The following is a 26,417-nucleotide window of genomic DNA, read 5'->3' on the forward strand; positions in this document are numbered from 1 at the left end:
TAAAAAGCTGGGACTCTGCTGAGCTGGGCCTCTGAGCGGCTCGTTTCAGGAACACAACCCGACGCTGACCGTGAACACGCTAATGCTAAAAATGTCAGCGCTGACCGCAGTCCTCCGCCTGGCTGGAGGCTGAACCTAAGAGGCAGCAGAAGTTAAACTACAGCAGGGAGAGGCCAAACATGAAGCCCACATCCTCCACCACAGAAACACCCATCCCAGACTCCCAGAGGAACGCTGGGGAATGCGAGCAGCGCGCTGTAAACGGAGATGTTCGCAGTGAGCGGAGACCTCTTTGGAGGTCTACCAGGCTGGGCAGGTCCAGGTCAGGCCCTGTGAGTGAGGGGCTCTCCCAGCACCAGAGGCCACAGGCGAACCTGAGCTCTGCTCTCTGTGTCCCTGACGCGCAGGCGGCCCTGTGAGTGAGGGGCTCGCAGCACCAGAGGCCACAGGCGAAGGGGAGCTCTGTGTCCCTGACGCGCAGGCGGCCCCGTGCTGTCACAGCGGCGAGCGGCGAGCGGCCTTACCGTCCTCGGTCTCCTGCCACACGATGCCCTCCAGGTTGACGCTGGTCCCCGGCTCGCAGGGCCCCAGGCACTCGGGCTCGGTGGCCAGGGCCACGTCCGACGTGTTGACCGCCACCGAGCGCGTGCGCACCATGATCTGCTCGCACGGCGAGGCGATGTCACTGTTCCCCACCGGCGCCAGGAGGTGCAGCGGGGGAGGGGCCGGCGTGGAGACCGGAGACTCCATCTGCAGAGGGGGGGAGAGAGGCAAAGGTTAGGGCTCTGAGCAAACAAACATCGCTGCCAGGATCAGACCAGGAGAGACACGAGAGGCACCCTGGTACACCCCCCCCCCCACGATCACGCCCAGCTTGTCACGTTGCTTAGGAAACTCTTTCAGAAACCTCACACTCCAGGAATAGGGGACTGTGGGGGTGACAACGGAAACAGGCCCAACCCTCACACAGCGAACCCTCCGACGACACTGTGTCACCTGCCACACCTCGCCACTCGTTGACCCCGCCACTTAAGCGCGGTGAGGAGCTGAGAGGCCCAGGGTGGGAACAGCGAGCCCTGCAGCCTCCCTCATGCAGCCTCTACCCTCCCGCTCATCACAGGCCTGAGCGCTGATCACTCAGGCTAACACGCCTCCATTAGGCGCTCAATCACAGCGCAGAGCTGCGCCGCTCCCGGGCTATCCATCAGCCGGCCGGCCGGGCCGCGGCGAGGCTCCCGCTTTCATTAACCATGTTCATCAGCGGGCACGCGCGAACCTGCGAGTGTCAGAGCTGCCATTCCAACCGCAAGAGCAGCAAGAGAGCCCCAAAAAACACTCCATTACTCTTAAACTAATTTAAAAAAACACCTAGATCCCATCAAAAGATGAGAAGAGATCTTATATTCCTAAAATTCTCATTCTAATTCTAATGATGAAAATTCGCTTCAGAACCCCGGACTGAAATAACTCAGCGATGCCATTCATTTTCCAGACTGGAGGTGAAAATGAGTTCCCGCCTCACCGCGGCGAGCAGGTCTCCACGGAGACGAACCTCACACAGCGAGGAGGACCTGAACCCGTGTGCCTCGCTCGGTCTCTGTGGAGGATATGCAAATGAGGAGCGCGGAAGCCCAGCTGAGCTTCTGATTGGCTGGCTGGAGTGCTGAGATCAGGGGTGAGCCGGCCTGGTCATGTCCTTAATAGCGCGGTGTCGTGTTGCACTGCTGCACCGGCAGAACCGTGGACAGAAAAGGCCAGGCGATCGCTGCCCGTCAGCCTGTCTTACGAGCGTATCCTGGGTCAGTCCTGGGTCTGGCCTGGGTCTGGCCTGGGTCAGGCCGGGTACGCCGTCGGCAGAGTCAGACCAAAAAGCTCTGGCGCCCCACATCCCTTCAGCCGCTCCAGCAAGACGCACCCTACCCTACAGCAGGCGGTACTATTTACACCTTGCAGCAGAGTGATGTGTGAATATCACACCATCAGGACTGGATGTGCTGGGCAGGGCCGATAAGCCACTGGAGCTCTGAAGCGTGCGTGCACACGTCTCCTCTGCCACCAGCCACAGCCGCGCTGTACTCACTACTGCTCTCCTTAGTTTGCTCCAGTTTCAAAGTGGAGAACATGACACAATTCATCGCTGGCGATTCCCACCTCAGCACCCAGCTATCGGTGTCTACTCATCCTCTGCTTTCTGCTGTAGGCAGCGTCTGTGGGCGGATGAAATAAACACTCTCGCCACGCTTCAATCATCTCCTCCACTTCCTCCCTCTTCAGCAGGTTTTTTTTCTGCCTTGGTGCCACCGTGTCTTCGGTCCTGCGCAGCTCTCTCAGCGATTCCGCTCTGCTTCTGCAGGAAGCGGCTCTTCAGAAATAGCTGCTGGAACAGCGTGTTACTGAATGGCCATTTCACAGCGCTGGCAGTCGTCCCGCGCCTCTGAGGTCCGGCGCTGAAGGTGAACCCAGCAGCCAGAGAATAAATCATGTGCAGCGCATCACGCAGGCCGCGCGGTATGCGCAGTGCGCGGGTACACCGGTCTGCAGTCTCAGAGGGCGCGTGACTAATCGGAGTAGCGTGCAGCGGATCCGCGAGGGCTGGCATCACGGCCAAACGGGGGCACGGGCAGAATGGCGCTCTCAAAGAAACGACACACGGCTCATGGTATTTATATCCGCACGCAAATCTGCGCCAGGCCTGCCATCCGTGAGGCTGACTCACCCACACCGCGCACGCAGCCACGCCAGCTCTCATAGCTGCGACCTGGCCAGGCTGGAACACGCCGATGGACAGGGACCAGGTTTAAAAGCGGAGGAGGCGTGCAGAGCGGTCAGCCTCTTGTGAAGGTGCGGACACCCTGTACGGGTTGAGCCCGTGTGAAGACGGGTGCGTCACATTAGCGTAGCGCTAGCAGGGCAGGGCAGGGCAGGCGAGCGCTAGCAGGGCAGGGCAGGCGAGCGCTAGCAGGGCAGAGCAGGGCAGGGCAGGCGAGCGCTAGCAGGGCAGGGCAGGCGAGCGCTAGCAGGGCAGAGCAGGCGAGCGCTCGCTGTAACAGACTGCGGGGCTGAAGTGGCAGATGTCAGTGGCAGTGAAGCCAGCGCAGGGTGATTGCGCAGGTGCGTCAGACTGGAGGGAGCGCACAGGTGGGGAAGCTCCGCTCTCCACGCGCCTCTCTTTGTTCCCAGCGCTCTCCCGGGGAAGCGTGCTCCCACACGGGCCTGAAAGTCCAGCCCCAGGGAGCGCGGGGGCCAACAGCTTCGCGACGGGGCGGGCAGGGGCGGGCGAAGCGGCGGTGCTGCGGCACGCCTGTCGACGGAGCGAAGAGCGGTGAGAGAAGGATTTCGAGCGGTCGACTGCTTCCATACACGTGGTGCCCCTGCCGGCTGAGGGTCCCCCGATGTGTCAAAAAGTAGGGGTGTAAACCTCACGGGTACAATGTGTACAACGTATACATACGAGCACACTGAGGTCGAGAGTGAAGAAACTTCAGACGTGCAGACGTCACGTTTAACAGAAGGAAAAATGGTGCTGTCGCGAGTGATGACAAGATGTCAGAAATATAAACGATGATGTTGACTGTGTGGCTAGAGAGCAAGCCGGCATACGATTATGGACATTTAAATATTGTGCTATGATTCATCTGCACGTAGTATTGACTGCACCGGTGCATCGTTAGACCCCTATCATAAAGCACGAGCGCTTCCCAGCCAAGCGGAAGGCGGAAAGGTAGAGAACTGGCCCTCGTTCCTCATTACAGAATCCATTAGCAGGGCTGGATGTTCAGCACAAAAGCTCCCGGCCACTCAGCCTCCCAGCATGCCTCGCTGCCGAGCCCTGAGAAGGTGGGCCATTTGCATAGCTGTTTTTCCGCTGATTTTCAAAGCAAATGCGATGAAGCAGCTCTTTGTAAGGGAGACTGTGGAAGGGGAAGGGGGGTGGGTGGGGGAGGGGAGGGAGAGGAGGTGTTTGGGGCGGCCACAATAGCAGCTCGATTGTTTGTTGGTCTTGTCGTTTCCCTGTGTGCTCACCTAAAGCAACAAGCTCCCAGATGAATTGAGCCGAGAGTGCGGCCTTTAATTAAAGGAGGAGCAGCTGGTGTCTTCAAAGGCTCTGGGGCTGCAGATGACGGCTCTTACAGGCTCTTATCACCGAGGACATCACCGAGCCGGCGCTGGAAACGAGGGACGGCGCGGGAGACGCGGCTGGGAGACGCGGCGCGGGAGCCCGGCGAGGGCGCGGGTCCGAGCGGGAGGGCCTCCGCTCGTCACGGACTGGATGCGCTTCGTCCTTAACGGCCAGTAACGACTTCAACCGAGCGCCACTTCCACAGACCTTAATTTGAGCAATGGCCAAAGTAATAACACTGAGAAACATGGCTTCCCCGCCAAGGGAAATTTTCAGAGCGAATAAAAGGCACCGTTTCATTGTAGTTAATGCCATTTGTGAGCCACGCCCTGGTTATTACCGCTCTCCTGCCGGCTCGCCGGGCTCAGTGTGATATCCATTGCGTTGCCTGGCAAAACCTACTCTACACCAAGGAGGAAATCCACAAGCAGCAGCCACACAGCCCAACCCTCCCCTAAAGCACAATACAGCACCATTAATAGGCTAATAATGAAACCTTACTTAAACCTCGTAATAAAGACAAAATCAATTTTAAAAACACTTGTTTACATTCACTGCTCACACTCAAAGAAGGTTGTGCTTAAGACCGTGTAGAGCGGCTTCTCTAATGCCACAGCCCTAAGAGGGAAAACCAGCACAATCCCGCTGTAAAATTGTGTTATCATAAACTTAATCCTGTTTATTGATTGTGTCGGAGCTGCCAATGAATCCTTCTGCAAGGGCAGCATATTCAGCCAGAATGTCTTCAGGGCTGTAAAACCGAGGCACTGTGTGTGTGTGTGTGTGTGTGTGTGTGTGTGTGTGTGTGTTTGTTTTAAAAGGCTTGAGTTCTCTCCCTTTCCCTCCACCTTCTCTCTCTCTTTTTAACTCCCTTTCCCTCTATCTCTTCCCTCTTTTTCTCTCCCTTTCCCTCCATCTCTTCTCCCTTTCACTCTCCCCCTTCTCCTGCCCTGTGAGTTTACAGGCAGGTTTCTCTAGGTGCTCCAGAACGCAGTGTTAGTGAGAGACGCAGAGTCACGCACGCTCCCCTCTCAGTGGCTCTCAGAGCGCCGCGGCGGAGCAGGGCCGGCGCAGTCTGCCGCTACCGCGCCACGCCGCTACCGCGCCACGCCGCGCGGCTGTGCTGGGCGCTGGAGGGGGGTCAGGCCCGTCGAACGCGGGCGCACGGAGGGCCCAGACAGCGGCCGTTTCTCGATGGCGGCGAGCGCGCTGGGTCTACTCGCCCCCACGCAGGGGCGGGCTCAGATACGCGGAGCGGCTGCTTGGCGGCCATTTCCCCTCGCTGGACTCGGGCCTAAAACCCGGCCTGCCGCCGCGCTCGGGGCCAGCATCACTAAACTGAGCCGCGGCGTCGGCGCGGATGGCGGGAGGGTTACTCTGGACCGTGCTACTGAAACGCCTGTGCGTTTTTAAATAGGTGGTGTTTAATTACACCGTCAGTGTCCTCTACGGACAGAACGGGAGGCAGTGCTGCGATGACCGGCAGGCTGAACGCCCGTGCTCCACCTGTGACCCCTGACAGCCCAAACGGCCTTACGGGGCTCTGCCCCCAGCGCAGGGCGAGCAGGCCACCTTCTACACCCAGGAGAGCGCCGCCCCAGAGGCCAGGACAGGCAGGTTTACATTAACGCAGAGCCGCTACGCCGCTACGCTGCCGTCTGTGGCTCAGGCTCTCCTCTGCGCACTCTGGAGCACCAGCAGCGGCCCAGAGGCAGAGGAGGAAGTTTCTCTATATTTAATTTTCTCCCAGCCAAGTGCGTGACAACAAGGCCATTATATATATATACATACACACACACATATAAATACACATATGTACCTTGGCTAAACAAGCGCTTTCAAAGCGACTGACAGTTGAGCATGAGAACGTGCAGTGTACCAAGTTAACCATTTAACCCAACCACAAGGCCTGTACCCAGCCCTGTCTTTATTTAGCGTGCCATGTTTTAAAAGAAGTGCTTCAGGTGAGGTGTGTACACAGTATGTGTGTGTGTACTGTGTGTGAGTGTATGTGTACACACACACACACACACACACACACACACATCTCACCTGAAGCACTTTTTTTTTAAAAATGTGGCACGCTAAATAAAGATAGGGCTGGGTACAGGCCGTGTGGTTGGGTTAACTGGAAAGACAGGACAGAGATGGAAAGCAGGTTGAGAGCTGGAGAAGCTCGGTCTGCGCAGAGGGAAAGCAGCTGAGAGCTGGAGAAGCTCGGTCTGCGCAGAGGGAAAGCAGCTGAGAGCCGGAGAAGCTCGGTCTGCGCAGAGGGAAAGCAGCTGAGAGCCGGAGAAGCTCGGTCTGCGCAGAGGGAAAGCAGCTGAGAGCCGGAGAAGCTAGGTCTGCGCAGAGGGAAAGCAGCTGAGAGCTGGAGAAGCTCGGTCTGCGCAGAGGGAAAGCAGCTGAGAGCTGGAGAAGCTCGGTCTGCGCAGAGGGAAAGCAGAGCTGCCTCCCGCAGCCTTGGCGTTTCTCATCACCTCGTCTCTTATTACCAATTCGCTCTGCGGCGCTGCCGAGCCCAGTTAAGCATCTCCCCTAAATCAAATTACGCTGATGGGGTCACGCCGGAATGGGACGGGCGCAGGCCTGCCAGGTTCTCACACAGCCAGCCTGACATGCTTGATTTAGCCTGTCAGCTTGCTGTCCCGACAAAAACGCACTGGTGCAAAAATAGTGTCTTAACAAGCTGTTTCCCGACTCAGGGGAAGGGGGGGACGGGACCTGAGGTTACGCAGGCCTGCGGATTCCCATTGGGAAGAGCCCCCCCCCCCCTCTCCTGGAGCTGCACCCCTGTTCCACAGAGGTCTGGAAAGCCTCCCACAGCCGAAACCACTCATGAAGGAGCCATACCCCTGTGGGCTGGCGTTCGGTGGAGAGAACGCAACCGCTGGCAGACGCAGCCGGGGAGGAGGAGGGCCAACGGCAGGCCAGCGAGAGCACGGAGCTCCCCCCGCGGCCAGCCTTCCATTCCTCTGACTTATTAAAACATTCCAGCGCGCTCCCTCCCGCGCCCCGGGCTCTTCCGCGGTCCAGCGCCGGCCCCGTGGCGCAGGGAAATGATGTCACCCTCCCGCTATCCAGGCCAGGATGCCTGAGCTGTGACGGACTTTCTGCCCGTGCGGGGGGCTGGGAGGGTCGGGCCGCACGGCCCTGCCGTGGTGAGGACGGCGGGGGCTCTGGAGGGGGCTCTGGGGGGGCTCTGGAGGGGGGGGGGGGTGGGGGGCTCTGGAGGGGGCTCTCACACGGGCCCTGAGACGGGCAGCATTCTCCACACGCAGGCCAGCGGAGGGCCCGAGAGGACAACTGGCTTCCATCGAGGAAGGAGCCGTGGTTAAAGACCAGAGGCGTGACACGCTACAGCTCCAGCAGCATGACTGAGGGGGCGTGGCCTCACAGCTCCAGCAGCATGACTGAGGGGGCGTGGCCTCACAGCTCCAGCAGCATGACTGAGGGGGCGTGGCCTCACAGCTCCAGCAGCATGACTGAGGGGGCGTGGCCTCACAGCTCCAGGAAGGCCGGCGCATTGAGACGCGGGTAAAGAACGAGCAACATCCTGCCTGTGCCATCACGCCCCAAAAGCGCGTAGGCGCTGACATCAAACAAAGGCCAGACTGAGATCTGCCTGCCTCACACGCCTCTGGAAGACGAGATGGCTCAGATCAGCCCGTTCATACAGGTCCACAGACAAAGCCAGGAGAGCGGGACAGCGGAGCACGGAGAGGACGGGGGAGAGAAGCGCCAGAGAAGCCAGCTGCTCTTCTCTTCTTCAGCAACAGCTCTTCCGCGGCTCGGGGACTTCACGCCCCACGCACAGGCGAAATCTGAATCAGACGCGCCAATCGGAGCGGAAGAACAGGACTTCCTGTCTGATGTGAGCCTCGGCTGCAGGAGACGCGCTCCCGCGCCGCACTTTCACCCGTCCTTGAGCTCGCACTCCCCCGTGACGCGGGCGCTTATCGCAGCCGGCTGTAAACATTCCGCCGCCGCGAGCGTGTCACCCGCCAGCGCAGAGGGCCGCCGCGGGGCCGCCGCAGGGCCGCCGCGGGGCCGCCGCGGGGCCGGCGCAGGGCCGATAACCATCTCCGGTATGCGGGCCGCAGCCTGAAAGGGAGGCTTTATGGTGGCGTGTTTCATTTGGGAAAGGGCAGGAGCGGCCCGGGTGTCACATGGACGGGGCGGGGCGGGGCGGGTCTGCCGTGAGTCACGCGCGGGCGGGCGGGCGGCCCTCCGGCCCCGAACCCGCCGCTGATAAGAGCCCTCAGCCTCGCTGATGTCACGCAGAGTTCAGACCCAACGCCCTGCGCGCTGGCCTTACATTACCAACGCTCTCCCCAAACACTGACAACAGAAACAGCACAGGCACCCAACACTCTGACGGAGAAGGATAAACGATCGCGGTACGTGGCCTTGCACACGTTCCTGCCACCAGGCGTGGCGCAAGAGGAATTCCCCAAGCTAAACAAAGGGTTAAAACGACAGCGATTGTGTAATACCGTTCAGTCAACCATTATTCGAAAGCAAACAAGGGTTTGATACTATGAATGCAATCATCAAACCACAAAACCTTAAAGCAGCCAAGTTGTGGTTGAACAAGCATTCGTTTACTTTCCTGAATCTATTTAGCGCCAGCTAAGTAGCCTGGAATGATACTGTACCAGCTGCTAAGCTAAGCACCTACACTCTGTCGCTTTGGCTAACACATTTTAATTTAAAACTGCACATCAAACCCTGCTTCTGCTCTTTCCAGACATTACAAATGCCAGCTGCAGTGCTTAAATGAGCCTGTCTCACAGCAAATCAGAGGTCACTCTGATTTATTCATTTTAAGTGACGCATGCAAAGAGTGGTGGAGGTCAGAACAGGACAAGCACTCTGCACAAGTACAGCCCTGACAGGGCACAGAGCAGAGGACCATGACTGAAGAGGGGCGGCATTAATCTTGCTCTTAAAGGTCTCTGCTGAGAGCCCTGTCCACTCCTCACCGAGCCCGGCTGTGCCACAGCAGTGACCAATTACGCAGCCGGAGGCTTTCTGACAGGCAATCACTAAAACCAACCAGCGACATGCAATGTCATCTCATAACACAACAGCCATAGGCCAGCAGCCACGTGAAACGCTCGACGTCCGGTCAAAACACGCAAGCGCTCGGCTACAAGCACACGCGCGCACGCACATGCAAACTAGCGAGTGCAACCAAGATCGACCAACATGTACAGAGCACCTATTCTAGCAGCCTAAACCAAACTGATCACTGCCTTTTGACTGGGTTACCTTTTTTTAAAAATGAAGTCTAAAGACCATTTCAGGGCATAAAACTCGTGTAAATGTTGTGAATGGTTACACGCTTTGTGTTGAGCCAAGTCTGGAAGGGGCCGTCCTGCCAGCCCTGAAAACAAATCCGGCACCGAGAGGCTCTTTTCGTCTAATTAGAGAGTGGCACTCATTAGGAATTTGGATGGGAGGAGGCAGAACCTGCCTGTAATTTGCTGGGTACTGGACCCTGGAACCCCAGGAGCCGACCACATTTGAGGCCGTGGATTGGTAGTTACGGAGGAGCCGAATCTGCGGCCGCCCGCAACCCCAGGGCCTCGCGCTCCGCCTTCAAACGCGGCGAGTCGCGGCGCTGTTAGAGTGGAACGCGGCTCCCTCAATCTCCCACACGCAGGGCGCGCATTACAGCCAGCGCTGCCGGGCGCCGGGGCCCTGGAACCAAAGCCTCGACTGAACGCCACCGCAAAGGCGGCTTCCAGAGCGAGCCAGAGCCGCCAAGGGGCGGGCCGAGAGACGACCGCTTCAATTTCATTTCCCTTTTTAAAGACTCCGTGCGTACGAACAAACTGCAGATAAATGCTGCCTTGGAAGAACACGGGAGAAGAACACACACGCACGCACGCACACACACACGCACGCACACACACACGCACGCACACACACACGCACGCACACACACACACGCACATCCACTTCAGCGGAGACGGCGGTAATTTCAGCTAACTGAGGCTCAATTTGAGCCGGCGCACCCTCGTAACCCACACTCACAGGCAAACGCGGCTTATGTTCGCACCCGCCCTGCGTGTCGTTTAAGAGCAACAAACGAGGCGGAGCAGGGCTCCGAGCCTCGCGCGCGCGCCTCATTTGCGTATGCGAGGCTCTGCATTAGGCTGCGCCGGCTCTGCGCATCAGGCTGCGGCTGCGGGGCCAGCGCGCTCCAGAGCCGCTTTAATTACCCTTATAAAGCTGCCACCAGGACGGCTGCGCAGGTGCACCGCTCAGCAAGTCTGTACCTCAGCCGTCTAAAAGCACCGATTTAGGAAAACCAAACATCTATAATTCATGGGGGAAAGAGCGGAAGCCGCAGTCGCAATGCAAGCACTCGTTTAAATCACTGGCGCCTGGCGCATTCGGCGCTGCGCGGGGCTGCAGCATGCGCGCTGTTTAATGCGACGCAGCCAGAGGCCCGGGGAGAGCGCCGCAGCAGCCAGCGACCCGCTCGCAGGCTAACACCGTGACCGGCACAAAACTGCCACGCCCTGCTCCGATGTTCCCCGCCCAGGACCAACGCCGCGGGAACACTACAATCCCAGCATGCAACCTGTCGTGCAGCCCAGAGAAAAGCAGCCTGGCGACATGCGCCATCTCACACACTGACCGTCGCGCGCTCCCGAAAACGCTAATTTAACATCAGCACGTTCCAAACTCAGCCCCCAGCAATTAGGGCTGCACATCCACACCGGCTTCAACGGCTACAGCAGCTGCACAGCTACGAGAAAAAAACAAAGAGAAGGAATGCCTTGTTTTAAATACCTGGTCACAGAGAGCCTTTGCCCTGAGAGCCTCCACTGAGAGCTGAAGAACTCCGTGTTTGTGTTTCATAGCTGGCAGCCTCCCTGACCGAGCAGTATCTGCTGTCCCAGGCGCAAGTGATTGAAGGGGTGGGAGCCAAACAGAAGAATCTATGGCGCTGGAGACATTTTCCACACAAACCAGAGGGGAGGCAACTGCATCAGACAGCCTGGAGGGCTGAGTTCCCTTTCATCTCCAGGCCTTAGCAACAGCTTCAGATTGCTATTCACCTGTTGCTAAGAGGAGACTCGCAGCCGATCCTTCCTCACAACCCAGCAACATCAACGAGGAAGAAAAAAATTTCAAAAAATAAATTAATAAAAATAAACGTAAAATCGAGATGAAATCGTCCTTTCTGAAAACCCTTGATGCAAAAACAAACGATTTGATTAAATGACATCCTCTGGCAATTCAAAGCTTTTTAAAGTGCCGTGTAAAATTTGATATTCAGCTGAAGACAAAAGAACATTTAACACCTGATTTGATTAAAAAAAAAAAAACAAAACAGGCAGTTTGAGAGAGAAAAAAAAAAAAAAAAAAAAAAAAGGCTTTACCTGAAGAGGCCCTTTACTGGCGTTCAGTGACAATCAGTGCAGGTGCTCTACAGTGCAGCCTCCTCTCTGCTCCAGCTACCTGCGGCATTAACGCCAACGAGAGCAGGCGACAGAGCTGGCCAGGGCGGGGGGAGGGGGAGGCGAAACCTTGTCAACACCTGTAATTTGGAAAGGAAGAGCGGTGCGGATAAACAAGCCTTCCCAGGGACACCTGGGAGCCGGGAGGGCGTGACACGGCACACAAAGGGGCGCGTGAAACCTCCCCCTCCCCCCTTTAAAAACCGCCGGTGAGCGCACGCCCCGCTCGCCTGGCCCTCTGCGGCTTCCGGGGCGAGCCGGAGAAATCCCCCACGCGGCTTCTGGCTCGGACGGAGAAACGCGAGAATGAGAGGCGGAGAAAGAAGAGTGACTCCATCTTCTAAGAGCACCCAGCTGTGTCACCCCAAGCAATCCCGCAGGTCACACGGCTCGACAGAGGCGAGGAAATCACGCGTCTCCTACGCTGCGCTTCTCAGGTGAGGCCCCGCCCCTCTGCGGCTCACGCAGAGCAGAGCTCTCCCGGCGAGGGACGCTCAGGCGTCTGAAACTGGTCTGAGGCAGCGTGAGCATGCGAATGTCTTGAAATGGTGACGGCCTTTGGTTGCTATGCGCCAGGCTGACGGTTAATTGGTGAGCGCGAGCAGAGGAAGGGGAAGGGAGAAGGGGGCAGCGTTCTGTCTCTCAGCTCCAGCGCTACGGAGCGCTCACGCAGACAGACGCCAGAGCGCCACGCGCCCCGGCGAAACCGAGGCCGGCCGGACACGAGGGAACGAGCGAAGAACCAGGCCCACTGGGTCCCGCTCGGCCCGCTGGCGCCGCGGCCCCTTAGCCGCGATTCGCACGGCCGCTACCGCCTCACTGTGTATTCACCATGGCAGCGAGTCAGCCGTTCTGTGTAAAAGCACCCCATGTCTCTGTTTAAATGAGTCTTACTCCGCCAGAGCGCCGCTTTCGGCTGCTCCAGCGCCCGGGGACACGGCTCTCACTCCCGCCCTGGCGCTCGACGCAGGGCACAGCCGCTAGCCGCTATATGGAGCGCCTCTGGCTCCCGGTCCGTGCGTGGAAACAGAGCCCTCTCTGCTCAAGGTGAACGCTCTCTGCTCGTGTGGCCTGAGAAAGCGCCCTCTGTGCTTTATGTAACATGACCTTACCCGGAGAAGCGGGGGGGGGGAGCGGGGGAGGGGAAGAACACATTTCTACAGAAGCCTTTATAATCAAGATTGTGCTTCGCAACGCCCCCAGCTTATCTGTGCGCAGAGCTGAGCCCGAGCAGGTAGCAGAGCTAGCCTAGCCGCTCCTCTTCACACACACAAAAAGAAAAAAAGACCAGTGACTGTCCGATTACTCAAAGAAGACAAGATGTGCCACCTAGTAGCTATGGCTGCAAGCGGGAAACGCTGCCTCGTTTGTGTGTAACTGAATGTGTCACGTATTACTGAAGTGTGGGAAGAAAAAAAAAACATTCAGAGATTGGAAACATCCAGAGAAAGGAACAAAAATAAAGATCAACCCCAAGCCCTGTTCCACCACTCATGTTCCTCCCCCAGGTGAAGAGGCTGCTGGCAGCGGACTGCAGTGGCTGAAGTGCGACGGAGAGGTTGACTGCAGCTGGACCTTCTGCTCAGAGGTACGGCTGGCTGGCTGGCTGGCTGGCGCCCAGCAGGTGCCTGCTACACAGCTCTCTGGTCGCAGTGTGAGCCTGCCTCCACCCACCCCTCCCCCCCCTGCAGCTGGCTGACTTGGGCCAGTGCCTGGCATTGTATGCTGGCTGGGGGAAGGGATTGGTGGGGGGAGGGGGTGCGCAGTGTGAGGGAGTGGAGTGGGCCCCCCCCCCCTCCGCTGAGTGAGTACAGCCACCTGAATTCTTCCACGTCGGCTGTGGGCAGAGAAAATGGAAGCGCTGTGGGAAGCGTTTTCTCCCCCTGATAGCAGGCCCAGGAAGCCTCTTCTCACCAGATGGGCTGAGAGACTTCACTCAGCTGAACACGGCACACAACACTGAACACCTTTCCCAGCCACAGTCTGGTTAATGTGTGTGATTTTAGTGAATTTACTGCGTTCCGATTTGCACTGGCCTTCGTCAATACAGGCAAACAACAGCGCCCCAGTAAAGTCCCTGCTTCCAGCAAAACTCCTCAGCTTCCCTCAGAATCCCAGAGGGAACATCTACAGGAGCCCATATGAAAAGGCCAAACGCAGAGGCAGGTCTGCTGCTCTCACAGGACCCGTCTCCCTGCGGCTCGCTCCACAGAGTCCCATCTGTGCCGCGAAAAACAGCCGATACGCCGCCCCTCCCCCGCCCCGCCGCTCCCGCTCCCACCCCGAGCCGTTCCACAAGTGCGGTATTTATTACGATAATAATCCCCATTCTTGTCAAGGTCAGCCGCTGGAGCTTGGACTGAGGGGCCGGACGGGCGGGGCAGATCCAGATAAGCGGCCTGCGGCGTCGGATCGCTCCCTCCCCGGGCCGTTGCTTAGACACGGCCTCGCGCCGCTCGCTCGGCAGATCAGGCGACACGCACCGGGCCGCTCGCACGGCCGGGGAGAGAGAACCACGGCGTTTCCATTTGACCACCAGTCACAGTTTAGAAAACTGCTCTCAAACAAGAATCAACCTTGCTACAGTACTCTCGTACTCAACCTGAGTTAAATTCAAGGGATAGGTCACAGTTCTTTACACCCAGGTCCACTGAGCTACTCACCACAAACCATGCAATAAACAGGGGACATGTCGGGCTCAAACACTACTGCCTTGAGTATGTGTAGCTCACCCCGTTAGCTGTTAGGTCTGTTAGCCAAATAGCACTGATTAATGGGGGCTGACAATCACCCCCTTACAGCTAAACTAACAAATACAATGTTTCCGCTATATAAGCACATTTTTGATAACAACATAGCCTATATGTTTCTAGAAGCAAATAAACATATGACAAAGTGTTTAAATTTGGTTAATTAATAGTGTTTTAAATAGCTGTCATGGGGTGACAAGTCTCCAATTCATCAATTTGTGGCAAGTAGCTCAGAGGACCGAGGTCTAAAAAATGTGAACTATCCATTTAAGCTAACTTTCAAAAAATGATTATTTAAAAACAGAGAGGAGGGAGAGAAATAAATGGAGAGAGAGTGGGAGAGTGAGAAAGAGAGAGAGACATTTGTCCTGAGGTACATCTTTTGCTTTCAGACCTTACAGCACCCTGTAACTGTCACTCCACTCATATCCATTTAGAGGGATTTGACTCATGAATGCCACCTTCAGCCCTGCTCGCTGGCTGCTCGCTTGCACAACACAAAGCCCGGGAATAAATCTGCTGCTTCTCAGAGGAAGGCTGAAGAGGGTTGGGTTGGCTGATAAGACCCCAGGGCATCTGCAGAGACGGACGGAGTCTCATAAACTCCGCTCTCGCTTAGGAAAAGAGCCCTTTCAGCAGGCTTGCCACACTGCCAGAGCCTCCATCTTCCTTTCAGGGTTAAAGGGGTCAATCTGCAACTTCAGACACCTTGTGAACTCAACATCCTGTGGGAGAAGGTTTATCAGCAGCATTTGCTCCAAGTGGGTACAAGTGCGTTTAGCTACTTTTTAACGGCGTCTTATCGCAGCTTCTTGCCAGCTCCTGAATACTTCAGGACAGCCTACCGGCGGCCATCTTGACATTTCCAACATGTTGGTGTGTTGACCCACAACTTCATAACAGACTAGCCTCTCGTTATCACATTATCTCAAAATGATCTGAAGTGTACGAAGGCCACAAATCTTGTATCTGACCTCGCAGATCTTTTTGGGTCAAAACTATGCAACAAAGCGTATTTTATTTTTACCTGTGCCGTTAGTGTTGGTTTATCTATCCACTCTGATCCATTATAGATAAAAAGCTCACATTTGCATAAAAAAAAGATTTTTTTTTTAAATAGGCAAATGTGCACAGCACAGAGGAGGTTAAAGGCTGTCTGGTGCGATGCGAGCGGTAGCCTACCTGCAGTGACCCGCAGGCGCTGGGCTCAGGCGTCAGGCAGGCGAACAGGAGGGTAAAGCAGCCTGACTAGGAGGCATCAGACTGCCAGCGTGTTTCGTGCTGCCTGACATGAAAGGGGCCTTGTTCATTTATTGTTTCTAAAAAGCTGAGCCACAAGCTTTGGACAAAATGAGATTCCCCTCCTCGCCCTGCGCAGTCTTTTGTGACGCGTTAGACTTGCAAAACAAGTTGTTATTCTGCCTGCGCCGTTTCCCAAGGGTACGCCACCGCAAGGTATTTATAGAAGGCTTCTGTCTTCCCCTGGGTTTCCTGTGCTGCCGAAAACCCCCGTGTGGGCGGGGCCTCCCGCCATGGCGGACAGACAGAAACCTCTTCCCCTCCCCCCCCCCCCCCGCGTGGCGCAGCGAGCGGACCAGACTTTCTCCCACAGCACTGCTGCAGAGACTACAGCGCTCCCCTCCCCCAGCCTCTGAGCTCCCTCTCCAAAGCAAGCCCCGCCCCCACTCCGCATTCTTACACTGCCGGAGATTCAGAACCCTGCGAATAACGCGCCTCCTTCCCTGCGAGACCTTCCCACAGCACGCTCCGTTTCTTCTGCGCTTGTCGCTAAATTTTGAAGTTTTGCTTTCGTTACTTCGCTAGAAGCCCTTAGTCTAAATGCTCACTGAGAGAATGTTAAAAAGACCAACGTGACTAAAAAGAGAACGTTACCTTCTGGCAGCTGAGCACCGTGATCTCTGCTGAGGGGAATGTCCATTTTTCTCCTGGCTGTAAACTGAGACGGGACTGTGGCTACAGATGAGCTGGGGGTGGTCCCTGGCCCCCTGTGTGAGTGGAGCTGCTCCCGCTCTCTGGCTAAGATGAACACTGTTCCCCTTGTCCCCTCCTCCACAGGCACGAGTACGTACTGGCACCCCCCCGATGGGCCCCCCAGTCCTCCCCTGCCCCCTGCACGCACCCCCCCCCCCCCCCCCGCAGGCCCTGTTGTTGAGGAGCCTGGGGGCCAGAGCCCATTTCCAAAAACTCCCTCTAAGAGGAGAAGGGCTCCTGACACAGGGCCACCCAGCAGAGCTGAAGTCCACTGACGAGGGAGGTGATGTCATTTCACACACAGGGGAGCTGTGGTGTAAGGGGTGTGGATGGAATGCTGGGAAGGGTCCATGCCGGACGTGCTAGACAGACGGAGGCCGAAATATTGTCTCATCAAAAGATGTGACATCACTCCGGCAAGTGAAAATGACAAGCCCTTCCCACACACCTGCTAAACACAGGTGACAGAGGAGAATGGAGGAAACTGGAGGAAGAAAAATCTATTTGATCCGCCATTTTCCCTGGCAGACCCGGCTCCTTCGCGAAAAACAGCATCGCAGTTTGATGACCTCGTTAGTTCAAGCACTTAATCCGCTAAAGCTCTGATAAAAATAAACTGGGGGGGGGGGTAGGAGACAGTCAGGCCCTCTGTGCCACAGCTGCTATCCCAGGCCTCGGTCACCCTCAAACCGTGGGGAGGGGGGGGTTGGGGAGTGGATGGCACAGCCAGTCCTGCCTTGAGGAGGTGTTGATGACGTGCCATTCTGCCACTAACACACTAACAGGCCTAGATAAAGCACTCCGTTTTAACACGCAGCACAACTGGAGAGCTGCCGCACGCACAGAACGCCAGGAAGCGTAATGCCGCACACTAGCCTCACAGTGGGCACACCGGCGGGTGACCTTTGGGTGGAGGATCCGATGGAGGAGCCTCAGATTGGATTAAACACAGTAATTTCAGTAAGTCCCACTGCGCGCGTGTATGGAGAGGCCCTGAGTGAGTGTGGAGGGAGCAGCTTAACAGAGCTGCGCTTGACTTTACAGACTGGCAGCCAGCCTCGGTGGCTGTAAAAACCTTTCCACAAACACCAGCCTACAAGGATATAAAAAGTTAAAACAAACACGCCGGGCCTGCTTGTGAAGAGCACAGGCACAGCACTGTTCGGCCTTCAGACCAGTGAGTATAAATAACTCAGAAGGTTCAGCGATATAAAGCAATAATGCCCGCCTGTGCACAGATCAGCTCTCAGCCTGGGGAGCCACAGCACACAGGGGCTTTCCTGGAAGCTGGCCTGGCTTTCCTAGAAGGAACATCACACACACACATACACACACACACACACGACACACACGCACACACATACTCAAACACACACACTCAAACACACACACACACACACACACATACACACACACACACACACACACACACACACACACATACTCAAACACACGACACACACACACACACACATACACATACTCAAACATAAGACACACACACACATACTCAAACACACACACACACACACACACACACACACGCACACACACACATACTCAAACACACACACACACACATACACACACGCACACACATATTCAAACACACACACTCAAACACACACACACACACACACACACAAGGTGCAGTCTCTTTTCCAACTGATTCCCAAAGGGGCTAAACCACAAGCACTCTGGAAAGTCCCACTGAAAAGATCACCCTAATAACAACGTTTTTCACAAAGAAAATAAAGGCAAAAAAGATTTCTCGTCTGGTTGCGTCAGCTGACCCCCTTTCCTCCACTTAGCCCCCAACGGCCCCGCGGTCCTGTTTCCAGGGGGGTTTCATTTCGGGGACGGACCCAATTCGCTTGACGTACAGCCGCGCGCCCCAAATGGAGAGCGTCCCATTTTAAGGACGTAATTGAGTCTGAACAGCACAGCTCAGGGTCACCCTTTTAATTAAACGCGTCTCGCATCACATTCCTGGCCTGCGATGGAAGAGCGTCCGCTTTTCCACCGTGAGCTCCTGCGTGCGGCCTCTTCCCTGCTAGGCAACCGCGCTGCCAGGGCCACGGCGATTAAGACCTCTCCGTGACAACCGCCTCCGTGACAACCGCCGCCGTGACTGACCTCCTCCGGCCATACCGCTTTGCAGCGGCTTTCACCAGTCAGAGGGACAGCCGCTGGTCACTGGCAGCCTTCCCAAGGGGAGAGAGGGCAGGCTTCCCAAGGGGAGAGAGAGGGCAGGCTTCCCAAGGGGAGAGAGAGGGCAGGCTTCCCAAGGGGAGAGAGAGGGCAGGCTTCCCAAGGGGAGAGAGAGGGCAGGCTTCCCAAGGGGAGAGAGAGGGCAGGCTTCCCAAGGGGAGAGAGAGGGCAGGCTTCCCAAGGGGAGAGAGAGGGCAGGCTTCCCAAGGGGAGAGAGGGCAGGCTTCCCAAGGGGAGAGAGAGGGCAGCCTTCTCAAGGGGAGAGAGAGGGCAGGCCTCCCAAGGGGAGAGAGAGGGCAGGCTTCCCAAGGGGAGAGAAAGGGCAGCCTTCCCCAGGGGAGAGAGAGGGCAGGCTTCCCAAGGGGAGAGAGAGGGCAGGCTTCCCAAGGGGAGAGAGAGGGCAGGCTTCCCAAGGGGAGAGAGAGGGCAGGCTTCCCAAGGGGAGAGAGAGGGCAGCCTTCTCAAGGGGAGAGAGAGGGCAGGCTTCCCAAGGGGAGAGAGAGGGCAGGCTTCCCAAGGGGAGAGAGAGGGCAGCCTTCTCAAGGGGAGAGAGAGGGCAGGCTTCCCAAGGGGAGAGAGAGGGCAGGCTTCCCAAGGGGAGAGAGAGGGCAGGCTTCCCAAGGGGAGAGAGAGGGCAGGCTTCCCAAGGGGAGAGAGAGGGCAGGCTTCCCAAGGGGAGAGAGAGGGCAGGCTTCCCAAGGGGAGAGAGAGGGCAGGCTTCCCAAGGGGAGAGAGAGGGCAGGCTTCCCAAGGGGAGAGAGAGGGCAGGCTTCCCAAGGGGAGAGAGAGGGCAGGCTTCCCAAGGGGAGAGAGAGGGCAGGCCTCCCAAGGGGAGAGAGGGCAGGCTTCCCAAGGGGAGAGAGAGGGCAGGCCTCCCAAGGGGAGAGAGAGGGCAGGCTTCCCAAGGGGAGAGAGAGGGCAGGCTTCCCAAGGGGAGAGAGAGGGCAGGCCTCCCAAGGGGAGAGAGAGGGCAGGCCTCCCAAGGGGAGAGAGAGGGCAGGCTTCCCAAGGGGAGAGAGAGGGCAGCCTTCTCAAGGGGAGAGAGAGGGCAGGCTTCCCAAGGGGAGAGAGAGGGCAGGCTTCCCAAGGGGAGAGAGAGGGCAGGCCTCCCAAGGGGAGAGAGAGGGCAGGCTTCCCAAGGGGAGAGAGAGGGCAGGCCTCCCAAGGGGAGAGAGAGGGCAGGCTTCCCAAGGGGAGAGAGAGGGCAGGCTTCCCAAGGGGAGAGAGAGGGCAGGCTTCCCAAGGGGAGAGAGAGGGCAGGCTTCCCAAGGGGAGAGAGAGGGCAGCCTTCTCAAGGGGAGAGAGAGGGCAGGCTTCCCAAGGGGAGAGAGAGGGCAGGCTTCCCAAGGGGAGAGAGAGGGCAGGCTTCCCAAGGGGAGAGAGAGGGCAGGCCTCCCAAGGGGAGAGAGAGGGCAGGCTTCCCAAGGGGAGAGAGAGGGCAGGCTTCCCAAGGGGAGAGAGAGGGCAGGCTTCCCAAGGGGAGAGAGAGGGCAGCCTTCCCAAGGGGAGAGAGAGGGCAGGCCTCCCAAGGGGAGAGAGAGGGCAGGCTTCCCAAGGGGAGAGAGAGGGCAGCCTTCTCAAGGGGAGAGAGAGGGCAGGCTTCCCAAGGGGAGAGAGAGGGCAGGCTTCCCAAGGGGAGAGAGAGGGCAGGCCTCCCAAGGGGAGAGAGAGGGCAGGCCTCCCAAGGGGAGAGAGAGGGCAGGCTTCCCAAGGGGAGAGAGAGGGCAGGCTTCCCAAGGGGAGAGAGAGGGCAGGCTTCCCAAGGGGAGAGAGAGGGCAGGCTTCCCAAGGGGAGAGAGAGGGCAGCCTTCTCAAGGGGAGAGAGAGGGCAGGCTTCCCAAGGGGAGAGAGAGGGCAGGCTTCCCAAGGGGAGAGAGAGGGCAGGCTTCCCAAGGGGAGAGAGAGGGCAGCCCCACCCACAGCCAGGCCAGCCCTCGGCGTGCTAATGCATTTAGCAGCAGACAGTTTAAGTGCAGGGCCATTATAAAGTAATGAAACTCTGCTTGGCTCTGAGCGCATTTCCAAGGTGACGACAACAAGAACAAAAGTGACAATTATTCAGTCACGCCTGCTTGAGGAAGTGAGAGAACGTTCCGGGCCCTTCGTGTAGGGAGTGCGTTCGCCGAGACGTCTTTCTTTTTGACAGTTGTGGAGCCCAAAGCTGAGTCATGTGAAGCAACAGGGGTGGAGCAATGGGGAACACTCGCCCACTGGCCGTTTACCAAACAGCCAATCGGAGCTGGGGATGCCTTGAGCGGTGTGATCTGAGCGTTTGAATGAGTCTGCGTGTTCCAGCGGCAGAGCGGTCCCCAGCACAGCTTTATTCATGCTGGCGTAGGAGAGCGAGCCTGCTTGGGGGGGGGGGGGGGGCTGGCCCAGCTGCTCCTCAGCCTGGGGAGACTGGGGCGGATGTGATGAACGAGCCCGGCTGACAGACAGCCTTCACCGGACCCAGAGAGCAGCGGCCGGTTCATTCTGGGACTCTGCACCTCCATCTACACCGCTATGGGGGCGGGGGCATCAAAGGGGCATCAAAGCCGTTTCTCTCAGACTCACTCTTCTGCAGGCAGCTGGAGATCCACGCGTGACGGAATCAAGAGCGACAAAAATGCAGGGTCTGACAATGCCATCAAAAACAAAAATGAAAAATGAAAAAGCCACGCATAGGATGTGTGACAAAAAGAAGAACTCAGGGAGTCCTCTCTCCTTCACTCTGGAGAGAGCCTACAGGCGGACTGTGGAAAATAAGACACAGAGGGAAAAGGCGGGGATGACTAATGCCGGCAGACTAAAGGCTCGTTGGGCCGTGCGGGAGAGCGGGAGAGGACAGGAGAGGGGATATTTATCCACAGATAAGCGCTAGTGAGCCCGTCTTCAGGTCAAACGCTCGCCCCTCAAGAGGCACACAAAAGAAAGCAGGGCCCCCATTACCACACTCAGACAGGGAACCGTTAAAAAGCCCGCCGAGAGCAGCATTTACTTAGAGTGTAAACTAGAGCTGCACTTAACCGGAGACGCTCCACAGAAACACTACAGAAACTGAAGTGTGCACTAGTTAGGCGTAAGAGCAAGGCACGTCTTATTTGTCAACTCAATTCTCCACCCTTAGCAGCACTCCTCCAGCATATTCGCATCAATGGAGCATTTATATCAGACAGAAACGCAGTTGTAAATAACAAAGGGATTCACATTAGAAGAACTTGAGCCGGATCAACGATAGTCAGTTTGTTAAGCATTTTCTATTGAATGTAAACAAGAATTTTCAAGTTATCAATGAAAAGAGTTTACATCCCCTCTTCCCTGTTATTCCAAGAAAGCAGCACCGTGCTGGTCCAGTACAGTAACCGGGCCTATCAAACTTGGCTACACAAGGCATAGATGCATTCTGTAATGGTACAGACCTGGATGAACGATCACAGGATTTAATACATGGACCAATTCCAAACTAACCCCTCCTTCTGAAATACAACTATTCAAGTACTCTATACACCAATCAAAATGGTCAAAGGCAAACTAGGCAATTCATTTTGTGACCACAGGAAAAACAACTCAACTTTTTGTATGGTGCCCTGCCTTTTTATGGTCTTTGCACAACAAGGTGTGAGTCAACATTAAACTTTGGGACTGGCCCATTCTACAGAGCCTGAAAACAAGGACAGGACAGGCGACCGGTGGAGAGACTGAAACCCAGCCTCGCCCAGGCCACTACAAAAGCTGTGATGTCATCTCTTAGCCCCGCCTCTGGAGCCTTGGAGCCCTGGTCACCTGGGAGACCTGCGGAGTCACGTTACACGGCGCTGCCGAGATGCAGAGATGCTTTCATAAAGCAAACCAAAGGCAGGGTCACATGACGCCAAGCTTTACATGCCTCGGCAGCCGGGGTAATAAAAAATATATATTAATTTTAAAAAACCAAGGTGAAGGTGATACAGGTCAGACCCAATCCAAGGACGAGGCGGATGTTAACACCTTTTCTCTTGTCGCGTTCTCCAATTAAGCTTATCTGGAAATATTTTCTCTGCTGAAGAATCTAGGCTGGGATTTAACGATTCCTGTGATAACCCTTCTGTTCCCGCCCCTCCCCCCTGCTCCGCTGAGAGGCCCAGGGCAGAGAGCAGCTCTGCTAGCCCCGCCCCCTCGCTATTTTCTCACAGCAGATGCGCTGTGGGGCTCCTTCCCCATTGGCTCTGGAGCGGCTCCGCTCCTTCCCAGAGCTCCGAGCTCCGCAGCGCTCACACAGACTGCTTGTTTCAAGGTGGTTTTTTTTTCCCCCTTGTTGCATTTTTTTTTTTTTTAAAGCTTTACCATTGTGCTGCTCGGTAGTGCTGTAAATTACCGAGTTGCTGGCCCTAATGGTTACCATAGTTACTATCGTTCAATGGGCTCCTGATGCTAGCTTTAGCTTTTGTCTCAGAGGGACCATTCCAACGGTTTGCTCTTTATTACGCCATTTTGTCATTTGTTGAAGAAAGAGGGTAGGGGGGAAAAAAAAAAAAACCAATTTTCAAAAACCTGGTTTTATTTTGGTCGCTACATGCGTTATGCTCTTTGGCTTTACAAAGACCCCCCCACCCACCCCCCCGTCCCCACCCCACCTCCCAGCAACGACCCACCGCCCCCCCACCCCCCAAAGGTCAATTTAACCTCATCTCCTTTTCACAATGGCCCCGTTGGAGGGGCTAATTTATTTGAACATGTGACATTTACAATCAGCTTCTTGGAGCAAATTGGATTGCGTGTCGCTCAGCTGCAGCCGCGGGGGCCTCTGTCTCCAATAACGGCCCCGGCCCCGGCCCTTAAAAATAACATCCCGCATTGTGCGCCGCGCGGCTCCTCAGATAATTACCAGTGTTAGACATCGCTCCCAGAGGACAAGCGCATTCCCTTTTTCATTTCTATCAGCGGCATAATCCCCTTCTGAAACCCTTTTTAGGGTGAATTAGAAAGGCCCTGTATTCAAAGGAGATGAGTGGAGGGGGGAGGGGGGAGGGAGGGGGTGGTGGTGGTAATAATAATCACAAGGGCCTAGCTGTCTGTGTGGATTAGCATGGGAAAGAAAATCCTTTCATCTCAGATCCACACTTTGCAGGCCAGAAACACACACACAGCACACAGCACACAGCACACAGCACACAGCACACAGCACAGCACACAGCACACAGCACACAGCACACAGCACACAGCACACAGCACACAGCACACAGCACACAGCACACAGCACACAGCACAGCACACAGCACACAGCACACAGCACACAGCACACAGCACACAGCACACAGCACAGCGCCCAAAGCCTCCTCCAAACCGAGGGCAGCTACAACACTCACTCGCTAACTTTCTTGTGTTTATTTTTGTTTTTCTTAACTTTTACTTGATATTTTACTGCCTTGCGTAAATAGATAATATTTCAGTTATGCTTTGGAAAAAAATGAGCACATGACTAACTGGAATGAAGACAAGCCCACAGAGAGAGGAAGAGCGACAGTCCCTGTTTAGCATTCTTGCTGAAATACATTTGACCTTTTCGGTAAGTGGTCATCTTGCTTTCCTGGAGCGGCGGGCGAGGGGGCGTGTTCTTGCGGGCGTGGCCACAGGCCCTGGCCAGAGCTGTAGGTGGCACGTGGGGGGGGGGGAGGACAGACGAGCCCATCCGCAGGCTTACCACCGCGCGAAATGGGAAACAACAGCGCCACCTGCACCGCGCGCCTACAGAGGCTCTACCCAGACCAGGCACGGCACTGCCTTCCCACAATCCCCCGAGGCGCCTCGTTACCCGTGTGCGGCTTCCCCGGCTTTCCGCCGTCGTATCCAGGTGCGACGAGCCGCGCATGTGGAACGGACCAATCGAGACGGGGGTGGGCAGGAACAAAAATAACACGAGAAATTAAAAAAACAAGAGGGACCCAAAACAAAGACAGGAGTGGAATTTCTGTCCGGTCTGGCGGCGCGGCTGAGGAGCCTTTGTTGGCGGGAGACAATGGGGAGAGACCACGTCACCTGCCCCTCCGCCCACACCGCCGTTTCCACGGCTCCCATTACGCTTTGAGCGCCGCCAAACCGAGACAAGCGCAGAAACCCCACACCAAAAACAAACAAGCAAATCAAGCGCGGGACAGCGGGGCCCGGCCTTCAACAACAAACACCGGGAGCGTACCAGCTGCAGAGCGCGGGGGTGCGGAGGAGACCAAACGGCCAGGCGGGGGAGGACTGAACCCGGCCTTTGCGGAACACAGTCTAAATAAATACCTGGGGCCAACAGCGCCAGGACTGAAACGGGCCGCCGTCGGAGGGGCGGAACCCCAAAAGAGAGGCCAGCAGCGTGTGTCGGGGGGCCGAGCAAAACCCGAAACGGCCCCCCGTTTCTACGACTCCTCGACTTTTTAACGAGATTGAAGGACTGCGCCCAGCTAGCGCACCTGCAGTCTGTGGTCCGGGCTGTAACCGTAGACAGGCCTCTCTGGCTCTGCTGGCCAAACGTAATGTAATAAGAGTGCTCCGGGCCGGAGACTGCAGTGGGGAGAGGAGCTCGTGTCACTGACAGCGACGGTGAATACATCATCATTTTAAATGCGCCCCTTTAATCTTTAATCCCGACAAAGAGAGAGACCGCTGGAGCCCTCACGCTCAGGGTGTTACACGCGACTTAATAAATGCCACGTTCCCCAACACACGTGGCTGTGGCGTGCGGAACCTCGCCTCACTTTCTACCATAAAACCTGCCACAAGTCGCACCGCTGAACACCAACACGCTCACACGCTTGATGAAGGCATCGCTGAAAACACTTGTGCATTATCCTATTTCACTGGGCCATGGAGATTCACAGAGAAATGGACACGCTCACTAGTTAGAAATGAGATGCATGTTCAACTTTTAAAAAATCAGCCGTAACCTCAAAGCCACGAGCTCACAAAGCAAACCTGAATCCCCCTCACTTCCCGTTAGCCTTAACATCGACCCGAGTCATCTGACCTCCCCACTTAACGTTTATTACTCAGGCCTTCTCCAAACACACAGTTCTGCGTCACCGTGTGGACGCCCCTCCTTAAGCCTGCCCTCCATAGACACTGCAGAGCGAGCTGAAACGCTTCCACTTGGTCTGACTTCCTAGCTGCTGTACATATGCAGTTTGCATTCTTCAGCAATCCCTCATTTCTGGACCCCCTGTCCCAGGCCCATTTTCCCCCACTGTGAGGAAGATGAGTGGGGCTCCCGCTCCTGCATCGTGAGCCACCGAATGGGCTCTGAGAAAAACTCAACCGCCATCTTCTGCTGCGCGGCTGCCAAAGCAAACTTCACAGGCGACAGCTCATCTGCGACGGCCATGATTACCGCATTGTGCTTCTGTACTGAACCGGCACTGGGGCAGGTCCCAGGGTTGGGAAATGTGTGCGGAATACACGCTTTTCCCCTAGCAGGGTAGCAACAGCCAAGCACTGTAACTGAAATCAAATCAAGCTGGGTGAGCACAGTGCAGGGACGTGGTTATCCTGGGTGTTTATACGACAGAGAGGTGGTTAACCTGGGTGTTTATACGACAGAGAGGTGGTTATCCTGGGTGTTTATATGACAGAGAGGTGGTTATCCTGGGTGTTTATACGACAGAGAGGTGGTTAATCTGGGTGTTTATACGACAGAGAGGTGGTTAACCTGGGTGTTTATACGACAGAGAGGTGGTTAACCTGGGTGTTTATACGACAGAGAGGTGGTTATCCTGGGTGTTTATACGACAGAGAGGTGGTTAATCTGGGTGTTTATACGACAGAGAGATGGTTAATCTGGGTGTTTATACGACAGAGAGGTGGTTATCCTGGGTGTTTATACGACAGAGAGGTGGTTAACCTGGGTGTTTATACGACAGAGAGGTG

The 26,417-nt window shown here is 56.2% G+C and overlaps 1 protein-coding gene across 5 annotated transcripts in view; it reads right to left on the reverse strand.

Moving 5' to 3' along the window:
- znf609a (zinc finger protein 609a) overlaps positions 1–26,417 on the reverse strand; it is a 109,748-nt gene that overhangs the window by 17,415 nt on the left and 65,916 nt on the right. For 4 of the 5 annotated variants that reach the window (XM_035394980.1, XM_035394981.1, XM_035394983.1 and 1 more), the window contains one exon: positions 525–750. In XM_035394980.1, the coding sequence (XP_035250871.1) occupies positions 525–750 (226 nt within the window). Of the gene's footprint in view, positions 1–524; positions 751–10,927; positions 11,496–26,417 lie in introns of those variants that run through there. The other variant, XM_035394984.1, reaches the window with a different exon arrangement.

The sequence above is a fragment of the Anguilla anguilla genome, chromosome 16 (genome assembly GCF_013347855.1).
Source record: "Anguilla anguilla isolate fAngAng1 chromosome 16, fAngAng1.pri, whole genome shotgun sequence".
Classification (NCBI taxonomy): Eukaryota; Metazoa; Chordata; class Actinopteri; order Anguilliformes; family Anguillidae; genus Anguilla; species Anguilla anguilla.